This window comes from Dendrobium catenatum, unplaced genomic scaffold (assembly GCF_001605985.2).
Source record: "Dendrobium catenatum unplaced genomic scaffold, ASM160598v2 fragScaff_scaffold_716, whole genome shotgun sequence".
Classification (NCBI taxonomy): Eukaryota; Viridiplantae; Streptophyta; class Magnoliopsida; order Asparagales; family Orchidaceae; genus Dendrobium; species Dendrobium catenatum.
The window spans coordinates 18,526,032-18,544,252 of NW_021319178.1; the positions used below are offsets into that span (position 1 = coordinate 18,526,032).

The following is an 18,221-nucleotide window of genomic DNA, read 5'->3' on the forward strand; positions in this document are numbered from 1 at the left end:
ATTTTTCTTAATTAGGTTAGAGGAATTAATACCAACTTCTTTTTTTCCCAACACAGATTTCATTTTTCTGGCTGTTTAGGACTGGTGGGAGGCTTAGATAAGAAAGAACAAAGTAACAAAGGATCTCTTTATGAGAAGAGATTTTTAATTAAGGATATATAGCCTTAAAATTTCTCGGTATTAATTAATATATACTAATACAGTATTAGTATCAAATAATACTGAGCTAAATTACTAAGCTGCTCTTACCTGAAAATCTCTCAGATCTAGGACTACCTACCTCTTATAATCCTTCAAAGATTTCAAATCAAGAAGATAAAATTAGAATCATGGCTTAGATCCGTTCATGCAGGGACAAAGGCTTAAAATTTCTTGGTATTAATTAATACTAACACATTATTAGTATCAAATAATACTGAGCTAAATTACTAAGCTGCTCTTACCTGAAAATCTCTCAGATCTAGGACTACCTATCTCTTATAATCCTTCAAAGATTTCAAATCAAGAAGATAGAATTAGAATCATAGCTTAGATCTGTTCATGCAGGGAGGAAAGCTTAGATCTGAGAGATTTTCAGGTTAGAGCAGCTTAGTAATTTAGCTCAGTATTATTTGATACTAATACTGTGTTAGTATATATTAATTAATACCGAGAAATTTTAAGGCTATATATCCTTAACTAAAAATCTATTCTCATAAAGGGATCATTTGTTACTTTGTTCTTTCTTATCTAAGCCTCCCACCAGCCCTAAACAGTCAGAAAAATGAAATCTCTGTTGGGAAAGAAAGAAGTTGGTATTAATTCCTCTAACCTAATTAAGAAAAATAAAAATTTCACTAAACATTTGAAGTTTGTGATATTAAGAAATTTGATTCATTCAATCAAATAAACATAAATTTCATTTATTATTTGAATCAAGTTATTAATTTCTCCTTGAGCATATTTGATATGACAACTAAATATCAGCTCTATAACATTGAGGGCTTAGAATTATGGAGAGCAATAGAATTTTAGAACTCTTTTGCAACGAAGAAATTATTACATTCAAATGTGAAGTCCGAATTGAAAGAATCGTCTAAATTTATTATATATTTATTAAATATTTATTGCACATTTATAAATATTAAATGGTAAGTATCACTAAATATTTTATGAATATTTATTAATTATTAGCTAAACATTTTGTAAACAATTACTGAATATTTGATGATTTACTGCATATTTATTGAGTATTTATTAATTATTTATAAATATTCAATTAATATATAACAATCCGAACTATTCTTTCCATTTGGACCCCACAGAATAATTTCTCATTATAATGACACAACCTATACCTCACAATCCATTGCATCATTTATTTACTAATCCAAAGGCCATTTATAAACAATAAGACTGAATAGAAATAATTTAAAATATTCTATATAAAGTTTTATTTGGAACAATTTTCTTACTACTTCTCAACATAGTTTTTAAGTACAAAATTTTCTAAACTAAAACTTTTTATATTAGAAAACTATTTTAAAAAATAAAAAAAAAATTATCCCAAACGAAGCCTAAATTATTAAATTGATTTATAGATTAATACAACAGAATTTCTTTATATACAATTTTAATCGAGTTATTCTATCACATAAATTTCAAGTATTATTGAATCTGAATTTCAAATTTTCAGGATACAAAACAGGGAACAAAGGAACCAAATTTGCAATATTTAGCCATTGGAAAACTAAACAGGAAACAGTTGGCATAAAATATTTCCAAGCCTAACGAGCCATTGCTTAGACACTAAGCAACCACGATCATTTTACAAGAAGGAAATACGGCAAACTACAACAAAATGACTAGTTACATCCCGAGTTTCTCAAGAAGTCTTCGCCATCTTGGAGTTTCTTCCTCAAAAATGTAGGTAAGGGGTGAAACTAGCACTCCACTACCACCAATCTGCATGAACAAGAAGCCATACTAAGTTGGAATTATCAAAACAAAATTTAGTCAAATGAGTACAAAAAATCTCTTAACAGAGAAGTTATCCACACATCCTAAGAAAACTAATGTGATTATTTCAGAATTTTACTTTCATGGATTGCATAAGTATCAGAGCCCTGCACCGATCTTGGTTAGGTACCCACGCACTATGCGGGTTGGCGCCCGCCCTTCCGCCCACACCCACCCATGGTTGCTTTAGGGCGCCGTACCCACCCATGCCCATTCACTTTCCATGATTTTGGAACGTAGTCTGTCACGGATTGATGGCCTTGAGGCTTGTTACCCTTTGCTATGATTGCAAACTTCCTTGCATATCATCATTAACAGTGGTTGCAGCATGGTTCAGTATTGCGCATTGCGCGGTGAGGATTGCGGCAATATATGACATATGGTGATTAGCAATGTCAATCGATTTATCCCTCGATGTTGAGTACCCACCTATACACACCCACGTGGTAATAGACATACCCATACCCATTGGGTATGGATGGGTACGTGGGTGGGTACGTGAGTTGGTGTGGGTACGGATACTCAATGCAGGGCTTAATTAGTATTAGCTTTGAAGGAAAAGATGAGCTAAGTGATTATACACAACCTTAAACTAATCCTAATATTAGATCTCAATGAAAGATTTCTTGTTTGACAATTGCTCAAGAAAACAAAATAATGTATTGATAGGAATGCAAAAGCCTAAAAAAAGATAATAATAAGAAACCTTCAAATTTTGTTTGGATTATACCAAACAAAAGTTCCATTGCTACTTCACACAAATGTCTATCACACAAAACAGTGCTGATCATTTAAGGATATGTTTCTACATTCATTGATTTAATTTCGATATTTGCTAATAATTAAAACAGGAAAATACAAGTTTTGTGATTTACTTATATATCACAGGAGTTATATAGTTATGTATCTAATATAAAAAAAATTATATTTATTTATACAATATCCTAGTATTTAAATGGCATTAAAACTTCTACACGAAATTAATCTAAGTGATATATTTAATGCCATTAAAATATTTAGATGCGATATTAATATATATAAAAATTTGGATGTTAAATATATAAATACTTAAGAATTCAATGGCATGTATGAAAACCCCAAATATTTCATGCTCAGCAATTGCATAAAAAGAATGTATTATGTTGGCAGATAAATTAAATATATAAATATGCACTGACAGAAGACCAGGCTATAACAGTTAAAGAAAGATATCTCACAGATCGCAGCTGTTTAACGGACTTATAAAGAGCCTTTCGGGGGACACAGATGACAATTGCATAGTACTCCACTTTGACCTTGCCATCAGACTTGCAGTATACTGGGCTTATAGTAGGACCCTGTTTTCAAGAATCCCAAAGAATATCAAACACATAAACAAATAAGAAAAAAGCTCATCAAAGTATTAAGATGGAATATATTCCCCAAATAAAAGTCAATGTTTCTAATGGTCATAACAGAGTTCATGATCACAAGGAGCAAAATGAATTAGGTTGATAAAGAATATCAAGGGGTTTTGCCCTCTAACACATATCATTCCTACTAAAGCAATGGATTATTTAATGAACTTCAAAAAATCTTTCCACTTCTTATGAAAAAGATGGATAGTTTAATAAAATTTAAGAAGATTTATAGAATACTATCATAACAACTTGCTTCGCCCCTCTGCTTATGCGACCTGTAAGCGCCAATTGTATCAGTATGGTGTATTACTATTATAATAAAAGGATTAAGCCATGTGGCTGAAGACTAAGATTATGCTGTGTAACAGAAGATAAGTGCATCAAAAAATGATTCGAGTGAAGAAAATTATCACTATTAATAATGAGCACAGCATATTGTAAAAAAATAGGAAGTCAAGCGCATAACACGTTAAAAAGTTCCTCCCCTGGCATAGGAAATCAATTTATAACGGAAACAGGTGGGAAGATTCTGTCCACTTGGTACTCTGTAAATGAAAACGAAACGGTAACTACTTGTTCATTTTCCAAATGGTCTTAAAAACATTAATGTCTGGTATATCAGTGGAAAGAGGACAGACGACAGCAGTAATTATACACAAAAAGGAAGAAGCCCAAAAAGGGTAGGTAAATGATAGGAAACACTAGTACACACCGGTGTTTCTTACCAATATGAGATTTCAGTGATTTTTCACCACAATACTTCAAAAAAATCAAGCAAAAAGCGAGGAAACTAGCAATAATGGAAGAAATAGAAGGAAAATACCGAGATACAATTGATCCTCAATTCGACAGGAGAATCGTTCTCTCCCAATTCTCTAGTCTCCGCTAGAGACCAAGACACCAAAACTTTCCATACCAAATTCCGCAAACAAACATGATATCCTAACCCTAATACAAAACTTCTACTTAAAACAAACATAAAATTAACTCAAAAAAAAAAACATAAATTTCACTCAAAAGGACTAGACATACCCCTCTCTCTCTCTTCCCTAGGCAGTGGACCACACCCCAAGGGGGCGGGATTATCAGTAAACCTGAAAACAAAACCTGGCTAAACCTGCAATCCAGATAATGATAAATACGAAGCCAGCTATTGCTACTACCGAACAAGAATTTTACTATTCAACAATGATTCCATTAGTGAATATGGAGCCCTAAAATCCAAATTCAAAGCCCAAATCATTAAGCCAGTGGCTACCATACGCCGGGTACTTAGTGTCCATCTAACCGAAATCGAAAATGTTCTCTTTATTGGGGGTAATTAATCATAGGAGTTTGCACAAATGGAAAACCAGACTTCAAATCATAAAGTCCTCACCACATAAGGGAGAAATCTTTAAGTAGTACTTTATCTAAAATATAATCTACCTTATGAAAATTTATCCCGTAACCTAGTCTCGTTAAAGATCTCTCCATCAATTAAAAAGGCGCAGAGAGGTCAGGGCGTGAATTTTTGGAGCACATAGCTAGCTGCAAATTGCAATAGACATTCCGTAAAACCTGCAAATGTTAAACAAAAGAACATACATCCTGCATTGAACAGTCAAAACCAGCAGCAAAATTTCACCTAGGACATCGTAACAGCAGGCACGTCATACCTAATCAATGACCAAACCAACAGCCACAGGAAAAAAAAAAAGTTAAAAAACAAATACTGCCAGGATAACTGCTGGTGACCCCTTCAATATGTACAGTTGGGAGCCAATATCCCGCATCATCCATCCTTGGAAATAAAAGGAAAGGGTTCTATCCCATCGATTAAGTTTGCATCTCTATTAGAACATATTCAGAAGTGCTCAACAAGTGAAATAGGATTGATTCTTTTATGGTTGTGATTGAGAAATGAAAGTTCGGAAACCAACTGCTTCATATGCATTTTCATGAATACATTGAGCAAGGACGATGATGAGGACATCGTTAGCATTTTCGACGCCGGAGATCGACGGACACGAGCATGACTTGTATTTTGTCATCTTATATAGTAGCGTATTTTATTTTGATGTTTTCCGCTTTTGCCCTTATGGGCATTTAGTCGCTTATGTAGCCCGGAGGGCATTTGTGTCATTTCTTATTTTCTCATTTTGGCCTATTTATATGAGGCCTCATGCATTGTAATTTCAGTTTTGATGAATGAAAATTATTTGCCACTTATCGAAAGACATGAAAAACTGGACCGCACAAAAAAATTTACCTGCAATCCAGATAATGATGCTTGACCAAGAACTTTCTCAGCCACTTCTTCAGCATTGTTTCCCTTCATGTTAGCAGTGACCTTGCAATTCAAAACAGATGAAATTAAAGCTAGCAGTAGAAAAAACTGAGTTTGAAATTGGAAATATGAATATATACACAATGAAATACTGGTACTACCGTATATTGGCCAGTTGCCCTCAGGTGTGCCTCTAGTCTCTCAAGAATTTCATGGGTAATATCCAGTACACCTGCACGATGACTCAAAGATTTCTTGCTTCCAACAAGTACAGCCTGCATAAACTCAAACTAATTATCCACACAAAAGCACAAGCATAGAAGTTACGCCTTCTATTTAGCCAACATAAGCAGCACGCACTTGGCTCTCTATCAGAGTCCCATCATCAATTTCTTTCAAATAGTTCTCACGCAAAGTTGTTCCACTGCTCACAAGATCCAGAATAGCATCAGCAATTCCCATCTGCAGAAATAAGCCATAAGTTAAGAGGTTTCAAGGAAAAGAAAATATGATAAGATCATTTCTACAGTAGCCACTATTTAAACTGCCATAGAATATTACAAATTGTGCTAGACTGGAGTCAATTGTCACAAATAAGTGGGACAAGCAAGCACAATTCACGTTTCAGACAGAATCAACTATTTATGAATATAGACAATGGCGTTTATTTTAAGAAATGTGTCATAAAAACCTTTGAGTTAACTAGTAAAACACCATGTAATAAATTTAGAAGCCACTAGCCCAAATGTTTTGGCTGGCAAGTTGTGAATAAATTGCCAATAATATTATTATCTAAAACATTTTTCCAATTATTTTATTTTTCAAAATATCACTGATACAAATAAAAGAGCATTTAGAAAATAATAATAATTTTTATAAACCCTATATTAATAGTATCTACAAATAAATTATGTCCATGTATATTTATGACAAAAGTTCATAATTTAAATGATCATGAACTATTAAAATAATAATTAAGATGATTTGGATGTAAGAAAACAGGTTAATAACTGCTGTAGTTTCTGTTTTTGCTTTTTGGTAAAAAGCACTTTAAAATAAATTTTTGTAAGTTAAATATTTATGGATTCCATAGCACAAGGTTTAGATCAAATTTTCTGCAGGTAATAAGATGTATTAAAAGATTTCTCAAACATGACTTAACTACGTATCATAACTATTACAGAGTATCTTGAGATTAAACTAGCTGTTATTTGATCCACTGCTATTACTTTGTAGTTTTTCTTCTAGCTGTCTTCATCTTCATATTGAGCTAAGCTATTTAATCTAAGTTCCTAAACTGATGATATAAATGGTAATTACGTGCGTTTAGAAAGGGAGAAGGAGATAGAGGTATGTATATAAAAACTATTCATCTCCTGTATGGCTTTGTGTAGATTTATCTATTTGATGCCAATAAGTAGTTGTTTAATGTAAATAAAGGCTTGCTTTACTAAAAGAGTCTTTTGAAAACAAGTGAAGAAACTTCAAATGGGAGTTTCCTGAATTTTAGGAAATAAGCCTATTATTAAAAAAAAAAAAGTTCAATTAAGATGATTTCAAACTTTGTTACTGTTCTCCAGGAATTAAAAACAGAAAATATAAACAAGCCCTAATGACAATTACATAGAAAGCATCAGTAAAAAAATTTAGGTAAACATGCTTTTCGAGATTATACGAGCGAATTAGGTTTACATAATCTATGATTAGAACTAACTGTACATTCCAACAGGAAGTCAAATTCTTACAGCTGGAGCTGCCTCAAGTGCGCCATCAGCTGTTGAGAAGCTAACGTGTTTCAGACCCTTATCTTTCATAAATTTCGGACCAAGCTGGATGTTAAAACCTCTCAGTTATCTGTACTCAAGCATTTAAAGCTACATTATAAGAAGCAAATAAAATTTGCTTGCATACATATGTGAATCCAGTTGCAATACGCAGAGGCCTTTCATTTGTCCATTGTGGCATTTTTGCTAAATCTTCCAGAGAATTTATATTTTCAAAAATCCCATACATAGGAATCTGGTAGGATCAGCGTCAAAATCATTAAGAAAAAAAAAATGAAATTATGAATATATATAAATTAAACATCTAAATCAAATTTATCAAAATTTCAACGGTTAGAAGTGGACTTACTGCAATGGATAAACGGCAATCTCCATATTCAAGCTCATCATGCACTAAAATAAGATCCTCGTTCCCCTGCAAAGAATAAAGTAAAGAAAAAAAGCGATGATAGTATGGAGCGGCTTTTATCATGACGATTACCTGTCCATACTCACAAACTGTATCTAGGCCCACAATGCCAAGGTCAAGATCTCCTGACTGCAATTTACGCACTATGTCTTTCGGCCTTTGAAACCAAACCTCAAGGTTTGAAAGCTAGAGAAAAAAAATGCTAATCATCATTTATCGTACAATTGAGAGAATTTCTATCATCAGGGTGATAAATTAGCATAAGCTATCCAAAATCAAAGCTCAAACAAAGAACTTATAGTTGGTAAAAGATAATATTCATCAGAACAAAAACAATGCCTTTGAATTTACAGGTGTTTTGCACTTCCCTCTTAGCTGGTGGAAAGTATACAACTCTTCATCAAGGTCATCATAAAGAAATGTCGTCGCTCTAAATGTAAATCCTTCAATGCTACCATGCTCAATACAACTCCTATTATATTCATATTCACCACTAATAAGAAATTTCAGTGAAGTTCACTCCTTATGCAGAAAACTTTTAACTACAAGTCTGACCTTGTAGCGCTTGCTACTATCAGGTTCTTCTTTCAGTCTATAAACCCACTTGTTCTACAGTGCTTTATTGCCACTTGGTAGCTTTGTAAACTCCCAAATCTGATTCAACTCAAGTGAATACATCTCATCATCCATGGCTTGCTCCCACTTTGAATCATCAACTTGAATGGCATCATCATAACACTCTGGTTCACCACTATCTGTTAGCAATAGATAATAAAAGGAAGGAGAATACCTTTGTACTGGTATTGATATTCCGGTGGATCTCCTAATTTCAGTAGGAGTCTAGGATACTTTCTGTGCTTCATCAAATTTGTCTTCTTGATCAACATCATCATTCTCTAATATATTTGGAATAATATTCAGGAGTCTCACTTCTATTCTTGTACATTTCATTTTCACTGAATTTGACATAATTGCTCCTGATGAATTTTTTATTATAATAATCTCAAATTTTGTAGCCAAATTCAGCCGAGCCATATTCAATAAATGTACACTTGATAGATTTTGAATTAAGCTTACTCATAGATTCTACATCAATAGGAACATAGGATTAACAACTAAAAACTCTGAGGTAAGCTAAACTTAACTCCTTTCCACTCTAGGCTTCCTCACGTAACCCCTCATTTAAAGGGACCGAAGCACCACGATTGATTAGATAAACTACAGTATTCACTAGCTCTGCCCAGAATTGCTTTGGTAGATCTGCATGCAGCCTCATGCTCCTGACACGCTCAATGATAGTTCCATTCATGCGCTCTACAACAACATTTTGCTATAGTATTTTTGGAATAGTGAACACATGTCTGATCTCATTCAAAGCACAATACTCCTTGAACATCTTATCACGATACTCGTCACCATTATATGATCTAAGACACTGAAGCTTCAAACCTATCTCAATCTCAATCACGGCCTTCCACTTCTTGAAAACATCAAACGCATCTGACTTAATGTTTTAAGAAGTACACCCATGCCCTTCTACTGTGAACCTGTGATCATCAATAGAAGTAACAAAATACAATTATTCTCCTATAGATGTAACTGGAGCAAGTCCCCATACATCAGTATGCACTAACTCCAATTTCTTTAACTTGATCTTTAAATCAAGATTTTAAAAACTCACCCCATGTTGCTTGTCATATACACAAACTTTACAAAAATCCAAATTTATAGATTTTAAACCAAAAAGCTTTCCTCTAGTATGAAGTGAATGTATACATTTCTCACTCATATGGACAAGCCTTCGATGCCAAAAACCTCTATCAACATCTGAATCAACTACTTCAATAGAATCTGATCTTTTATTGATAATATATAGTGTGTCTTCAATACTGCCACAAACTATAACCATCACCCCTTTTGCCTACCTTCCACGAATCTACTGTGAATGATGTCATATGGCTTGAGTTTGCAAGCTGACTCATAAAAACTAAACTATTCTTCAAACAGGGAATGTGTCTCACATTCTTGAGTCTCCAAATTGACCTATACGACATTTTGATATCAATATCTCATTGTTCAACAATATTGGAAGACTTGTTGTCTCTCAGATACAATTTACCCAAATCACCTTGAGTATAGTTCTTGAATACCTCATTGTTAGGACTTGTATAAAAAGAAGCACCTAAATCTAGAACCTAAGATTCAGAATTATCCAAAGATAAAATCAGAGAATCGAACTGATACTCTTCTGCATATATATTTGCAAAGCAATTTTTATCTTGACTTCCATCACAGCCCTTCTTTGGAACTGTACAGTTCTTCTTAAAGTGACCCTTCTTTCCACAGCTTCAGCACACAACTTTCCCTCTATCTAATGTAGAATTTTCTCTCCTTGATTTAGATCTTCCTCTAATTGGATTTATCTCTAAACACCTTCCTCTTACTTCAGCATTCAGAGCAGAATTAGGAAATTTACCATTTTCCCTCCTACAAACCCCTTCATTAAGCACTAACCCCACAATATCCTTATAGTTCAGCTTCGAATTTCCTAAAGAGTCACTCACAGCAGTAACAAGCCCATCCCAGCTTTCTGACAATGAAAATAACAGCAGCAACACTCTCACCTCATCATCAAACTTGATATCACTTAACACAATTGACTCATCACAATATTCAGATTATTCAGGTGCTCTGCCATTAGCAAGCTTAACATTCACTTCGTGGAATTTCGAAGCTGTGTGCTGTCAACACCCTAGCAAGCATGAAAAATTAATTTGAGGTCTGAGGCAATAGCACAACCGATTGATCAACACATCAAATTCCACACAGAACCAACAATTAATAGATGATAGCATAAATGCTAGGCCAAAAATTAAATAATTTACCATAGAAGAGTCAAATATCAAACTTACATTGCAAGTCCAAGAAGCTTATCAAGGATTAGTGAGGAAAAAAACTTCACATTGGCATGCTTTGTTTGCCCATAGCTAGGATTTAATAAAGGCATCATCAGAAGTGAGATAAAAAAGACAAAAAACTAACCACACCATAAAAAATAATGTTGAAATGATTCAAACAACAAAAGAAATGGAGATGCACCATTTGCTAGTCAAAATACAACCACTCTACAACAACAGTTCGATCCAACAGGCAATCGCAATGCAACGAGCTGTAAAGCTTGGCAAAAGAAAGGCTAGGGCTTTGCCAGAAAGAACAAGCTAGAATTTTCTAAAAACCACCGACAAACAGGATAAAGCGAGTTAATTTTGGCCATATCATAGCTCTTCACTTCGTCCGGCTTATGCAAAGATATGCAGTGCTTTCAACACTTACCACGTCTCAAGTTAAAATCCCTATCCATTAACTATCCCCTAGTAAAAATCCTGCGCTAAAACTATGCCCGTAAGTTGAGAAAGTGATAAACAAGTAAAGATAAGGACACTAATTCTAAAATCAGTGTCAATGCTTTCTTAATTAAACCACAAAAGGCCTAATTTCACTTCATTTAGTTAATTCCTTTAAAATCAAACTCGGCCCATATGAAAACGAGCCATGACAAAATTTCTTCATACATATTCGAAACCAGAGGGACTCCAGAATCACACGAATCGTAACATGACGATCAAGCCAATAACGCGCATTCTAAAACTGAATAACTCAGCAAGAAAGTTCAAATGATACCATTCACCTGCGGAATGTCGGCCACATATTGCCGCGGATTCACCTGCCTCACCATTAACTGGCAATTCTGCAAGGACCAGCACCAAAGAAACTGGCATTATAAGGAACACAAGGAAAAGCTGTGACCGAACTGGAAAAAAAGGTACCTTGAGGAGGGTTAGGGTTTCCTCAGCCATGCGACCCTTACTGGGGAGGCCAAGACGCACAGCGGTACGCTCCTGCTTGCGAGGGTCAGAATCCACATGGGCGGCTGGAACTGACGGAGCTGCCGTTGCCGGCCCATTTGACTGACACGTAAATCTCGAATGGTGCGACCTTTGCCTAAGGAAGGAAGCCGAAGGGGAAGGCTTGAGGTGGAAGAAGGCGTGGAGCTCGATGGAAGTGGCCATTGTTATTGTCCTAGAGGAGTGGATTTATTCCCCAAAAAAAAAAGGAACAGTGGACTGCGACTGCTAGAGATTGCCGCGATTGGAGTTAGGCGATCAGAAACAGCTGAGTCTGGCTGATCCCGCTGCGGCGCTGCGGTTATTGCTATAAATTTGGGGAGAAACATGTTGAATTTTCGTTGTTCACGTGGGGTATTGAATTTTATCTAAAATTAAATTTTATTTTCACGATCAACAGCTTTAAAATTGAAAAAAAAAAAAAGTTTAATTACCATCAGAAAGAATCGACCAGCTAATGAGGATTTTTTAATAGTAAGTAATAAATTTAAAAGTATGTTATTTTAATGTGTTAGATTTAAATTATTCATAAATAACAACCAATTTTATTAGCATGCAAGCTCTATGAGTATGACTTTAGAACCTTTTGTCAATATGAAGAGAGACTAGAGACTAGTTACTAGCTCAAATATCCATAATACAAATATCACAGGATGTCAACGATGCAAAAGATTCAAAATATTTATCTTCATCTATTATTTATAAGGATCTAAGAGTTGTGTTAAAGGCTACATCAAATAAAATGAATAAAAAAATACAAGCTTAGTGACTCTTAATACAAACTGCTTTAGACGCACGCGTATGACATTATGGCTGGCTAGAGTCTAGAGGGGATATTGCTTTATATTGACCGTGATTTTGTGATTCATGGAGAGGTTAGTAGTGTCAAGTGTGTGCGGGTTAGTAGGCCTGAGCGATTGTGTTAACAAGTCCTAAATAGACACATCTATGATTGGCGAGCACTTCAAAGTTGCTCTAGATCACCTGAGAGTGAAAGGAAAGTGAGCTTCAGTTGCATGGAAGATGGACTTCACAGTCGGCTTGTTATGATAGGAAAAGCTAAAACCCTCTTGAGTAGGTACTTTCCTATGACAGAGGTAGCGAGCATAATTTATGGTACTTTGCTATAGGTAGGGGAGAACAACATTGATGGCTAATCCCCCAGGAGGCGAGTGGTGAGTTGAGCAATCCATAGGAACCATTGAGTAATCCAAAATGATTTTTGAATGTTTATGTGGTTCATTGTCAAGTTATGTCATGTGACAGTTAAGTTAGCTCTTTTGTGAGCCCACAAAGTAGTTGTTTTTCTCTCATGATCAATCAACTACTTGTTAAATACCTGAAAAAGCATATGCAATTATATGCTATAACATAGAAGTTATGTTTAGTAATTATTGGGCCACAATTTTACCCATATTGAACCTTTTCTTGAACTGAAGTATTCATTTTTGGAACTACAATTGTAGCCCTGATTGCTAACGTAGTTAGAGATTTTGCCCTAACTTATCCATTCAATAATTTCATGGGATATAAATAAATTCAAAAAATTCCAACATACTTCTTACTAGCTATTGCAAAGTCTCATTTGCATAACCAATTTGTGATGTTTTAGCAAAGATGTTGAATCTAACTGATGATGACATCTACATGATATTCTAGTGCGAGGAGACATCGAAGATCTATGGCTAGGCTCGCATCTTTTATTTCTGATTAATGCATTGTAATTTTATTATTTTAGTGTTTTTTTTTTCATTTTTACCCTCACTTGAGAGACTAGATACATGTAACCACAAGGGGTAATTTGGTCTTTTGTTTTGTTCTTGTATGGGGTTTATTTATAGCCCTCTTTTCCCTCTTATGAGGTTAATGATGATTATGAATAAAAATTTCAGCTTTTCTTGTTTGATCTCTTTGTGAGTTCTTGAGAGGAGAAACCCTAGGAGAGGGCCTTGCAACTCCTGTCTGCCACCGGTGGATTCCGGGACTCGCGGTTAGTACTCGTAGTATTTTCTTATAATTTTTTTCCTTTCTCCTACATCCGGCCACCTCTTCCTCCCCAAACACCCGCCGGCCACTTCAAGTCCTAGAGCTGCTGGTCAACCTCAACAAAATCCCTTCCACTTAACCCATACCCATTCCTCCTTAGTCAAATGCCACCCAAACCCCAAACCCTAACTATCGGGCTTCCCCTCTCATGGATCCACAATTGATTATCTTGCCTCTTTTCCAAAGTGGAGCATGAAGATTAAGAGGGAACTCCAATTCAAAATCTTATTTCAAATTCATATTTTGAGTTCTTTCCTAAATTGACATAATCCATATTAGAAAAGTGATCAATTACCCCGCTCCTCTCTTCCTAACCCGACACCCTCGCCACCTACCTAAGCTGCCGACCTCACCTCATCCACTCGCCACCGATTACCCCTAGCCCCTTCACCGCCGGCCTCCCCTAGCCTCCACTAGCTGCCGGCCTCTCCCTACCATGATCCTTGAATTTTGAATTTCAAAATTCAAATCAATCTTAATTACTTTCCTAATTTATCCCACTATTAATTGGGAAAGTTGCCTCATTTGAATTCAAATTATATTTGAATTTCAAAACTTTCCCTATTAACTAACTTAAATTAGGAAACCTCTCAATTACATTGAATCTGAAATCAATTTCAAATTTAATGACAATCCCTAATTCAATCCTCCCCGGGCCTATACATCGAACCTAGACACATCCAAGCACCCACCTCCCCCCCCGGCTTTTCTCTCTCTCTCTCCAATTCTCCCTTAATTCACATTAAATATTCTCCTTAATTCCCTCCCAAACTGTCGGCCCCATTATAGCCCAAATTGGGATAATTTTGAAATTCAAATATATCCCTCCCCTCTTTTAGAAAAATCTGAATTCAATAGTGGCTACAATTCCTATTGACCTTTTCTTGAACTGAAGTATTCATTTTTGGAGCTACAATTGCAGCCCTGATTGCTAACGTAGTTAGAGATTTTGCTCTAACTTCTCCAATCAATAATTTCAAGGGATATAAGTAAATTAAAAAAATTCCAATATACTTCTTACTGGCTATAGCAAAGTCTCATTTGCATAACCAATTTGTGATGTTTTAGCAAAGATGTTGAATTTAACTGATGAGGACATCTACAGGATATTCTAGTGCGAGGAAACATCGAAGATCTATGGCTAGGCTCGCATCTTTTATTTCTGATTAATGTATTGTAATTTTATTATTTTAATGTTATTTTCCATTTTTACCCTCACTTGAGAGACTAGATACATGTAACCACAAGGGATAATTTGGTCTTTTGTTTTGTTCTTTTATGGGGCCTATTTATAGCCATCTTTCCCCTCTTATGAGGTTAATGATGATTATGAATGAAAAATTCCAGTTTTTCATGTTTGATCTCTTTGTGTGTTCATGAGAGGAGAAACCCTATGAGAAGGCCTTGCAACACTCGTCTGCCGTCGGTGGATTCCGGGACTCGCGGTTAGTACTCGTAGTATTTTCTTATAATTTTTTCCTTTCTCCTACATCTGGCCACCTCTTCCTCCCCAAACACCCACCGGCCACTTCAAGTCCTAGAGCTGCTGGTCAACCTCAACAAAATCCCTTCCAATTAACCCATACTCATTCCTCCTTAGTCAAACGCCACCCAAACCCTAACTGCCGGGCTTCCCCTCTCATGGATCCACAATTGATTATCTTGCCTCTTTCCCAAAGTGGAGCATGAAGATTAGGAAGGAACTCCAATTCAAAATCTAATTTCAAATTCATATTTTGAATTCTTTCCTAAATTGACATAATCCATATTAGAAAAGTGATCAATTACCCCGCTCCTTTCTCTCCCTAACCCGCCACCCTCGCCATCTACCTAAGCTGCCGACCTCCCCTTATCCGTTCGCCGCCGATTTCCCCTAGCCCCTTCACCGTCAGCGTCCCCTAGCCTCCACTAGCTACCAGCCTCTCCCTACCATGATCCTTGAATTTTGAATTTCAAAATTCAAATTCAAATCAATCTTAATTACTTTCCTAATTTATCCTACTATTAATTGGAAAAGTTGCCTCATTTGAATTTCAAAACTTTCCCTATTAACCAACTTAAATTAGGAAACCTATCAATTATATTGAATCTGAAATCAATTTCGAATTTAATGACAATCCCTAATTCAATCCTCCCCGGGCCCATACATCGAATCCTAGACACATCCATGCTCCCCCCCCCCCCCCCCCCCTATAAGGCCGGCCCCTCTCTCCAATTCTCCCTTAATTCGCATTAAATATTCCCCTTAATTCCCTCCCAAACTGCCAGCCCCATTATAGCCCAAATTGGGATAATTTTGAAATTCAAATTGATCCCTCCCCTCTCTTAGTGAAATATGAATTTAACTTCAGATTTTCTAAACCCCTCCCTTTCCCTTCTCCACCCCAATTCTCCAACCCAACACCCCCCCACCCAAAAGGCCACGAAGAATGAAGAACTCCTCCTAGTCCATGGATGGCGGATCCCGGCGTTGATCTCAGGTTCGTATGTGATAACCAAGGAAGGATAGACATTCCTCGATCTACCTTCTTCGATTTGAACTTGAACGTCGACAACTCCATGGAAGGCTACACTGACCGCATCACCTTCACGTTGGCACCAGCAATTGAGGAGCACCTCCCAATCGGATTATGGTCGATTGAGGGACGCCCACCAATCCATCCGTCGCAGACAACCTTTCCATCAACGAAGTTCTTAGGCTTCTTCTTCCTGGTGGTGATCTCTTTTCAGGTGTGGAGTATGTTCTTCCGCTAAACCTCACGAGTGAATGAGTGAGAAGGTCCTCACGGTGAAACCTCTCATTATTAAATTGTAGATTTTTGTTATGCCCTCATAAAAGTTACTCTTGTCTTTGGAATTTGATTGAATTGTTTTGTTAATCTAACATGCACTTCTTTGCCTAAGCAAGTTGAAAAATACGAATTCCTAAAATCTTTCTTTGTTGTGAATGATAACTTTATATTGGAAAGCTTTTAACAATAGCTCTTATTAATTTCTCGCTAACTCCTCATAGTATCACATCCCTAACATATCACAATGCAACACAATTTATATTTTTTTTTTTTGGAAATTAGGGGTTGAGCCTGTTTTCATTGAAAAGAAGAAAATATTGCATAAGAACCTATGAAACAAAAGGAAAGAGATAACGAGGAACAAGGCCCTATAAAACAAGAAACATCACCTATCAAGAGAAAAAGCAGAAATTAGAGTGAGAAAGTGAGCAAAGAGGGCAACAAAAATCAACCATAACTAAGCAACAAGACTCCTAAAGTAGCAAAAATGCCCATAGTCAGGTTTAGTATCGATGAAGGAGGAGCTGGGGATATCCCCTAGTTGCCGACAAGACCTTCCAAGGGGATAAATGAAGACAGGCCCAAAAAGTTTCATCATCGTCCTGGAAAGAATCCCCTGCAGCAACGAAAACCAACCCACTGGGAAGCACTCTAATGGATCCAATGAAGAAACCATCCCAATTGTCTAAAAGAGGATAAATAGGCAACATTTCCAAATTCCAGTATCCATGAAAAAACACAAAAAGATGGAAGACCAAAACACAAGGTTTTAAAAATAGGACCGGACGGACTGGTCTAACCGGTTCAATCATGAACTGGTTATAAGGTTGGTTCAATCCATCCTTAAAATCGTTTATGCATCAAATCGCTCAGAATCGTCGGTTCAATCGACGACTGATATTGGTTCTTTTGAACTGGCCACTTCAATTGCCTAATTAATAAATAATTCATTACATTAAGGATTAAATATTAAATAATATTTGAAATTTAACTAATTAATTTAAATTTAAAATATTTATTTTTTATATAAATGTGATATTTTTGTCATAATTATTTGCTCCAAAGCATCAATGAAGCATCTTCACATGGTCCCACCATTCCATGTGAGTTCTTAACACATACAACAACAACAACAACAACATCAAGCCTTTATCCCACTACGTGGGGTCGGCTACATGAATCCTTTTTCTCCATTGTGTCCTATTAAAAGTCAAATTCTCGTTTAAATCTAATAAAGAAAGGTCATTCCTAACATTTTCTAACCAAGTCTTTTTAGGTATACCCCTACCTTTCTTAACATAAGTCAAATCTAAAACCTCTACTCTCCTAACCGGGTCATCGAAAGGCCGCCGTTTTATGTGACCAAACCATCTAAGGCGACTCTCTCTAATCTTATCTTCTACTGCAGCTACTCCAACCTTTTCACGTATATGCTCATTTCGTATCCTATCTCTAAGAGTAATAGATGGGGATATTTTTAGTAGAATTCAAATTGGATGAATGAAGTGGAGGAAAACATCAGGCTTGTTGTGTGATAGAGAAGTATCACTCAAACTTAAGGAAAAATTCTATAAGATGGTAGTAAGGCCTGCAATGCTTTATGGTGCCGAATGTTGGC

General features: G+C 35.9%; 1 protein-coding gene across 1 annotated transcript; it reads right to left on the bottom strand.

The window, feature by feature from the left end:
• Positions 1–1,629: 1,629 nt before the first annotated feature.
• Positions 1,630–12,067, bottom strand: LOC110106998 (ATP phosphoribosyltransferase 2, chloroplastic). Its single transcript, XM_020837120.2, has 11 exons — positions 11,688–12,067; positions 11,549–11,608; positions 7,933–8,046; positions 7,801–7,866; positions 7,579–7,686; positions 7,413–7,496; positions 6,028–6,129; positions 5,829–5,942; positions 5,650–5,730; positions 3,216–3,335; positions 1,630–1,944 (listed from the first exon to the last, which is right to left on the bottom strand). The coding sequence occupies exons 1-11, from the start codon at positions 11,928–11,930 to the stop codon at positions 1,849–1,851; spliced, it is 1,188 nt and encodes a 395-aa protein (XP_020692779.1). The 5' UTR covers positions 11,931–12,067; the 3' UTR covers positions 1,630–1,848.
• Between the last annotated feature and the right edge of the window lie 6,154 nt (positions 12,068–18,221).

Excerpts from the sequence above, each read along its gene's own strand:
- LOC110106998 (XM_020837120.2), bottom strand. The coding sequence starts at position 11,930 with ATGGCCACTTCCATCGAGCTCCACGCCTTCTTCCACCTCAAGCCTTCC. Across the intron at positions 8,047-11,548 it reads ATGTGGCCGACATTCCGCAG|CTTTCAAACCTTGAGGTTTG; the intron begins GTGAATGGTATC and ends TTTTTTCTCTAG. Across the intron at positions 5,731-5,828 it reads GGGCAACTGGCCAATATACG|GTCACTGCTAACATGAAGGG; the intron begins GTAGTACCAGTA and ends TTGAATTGCAAG.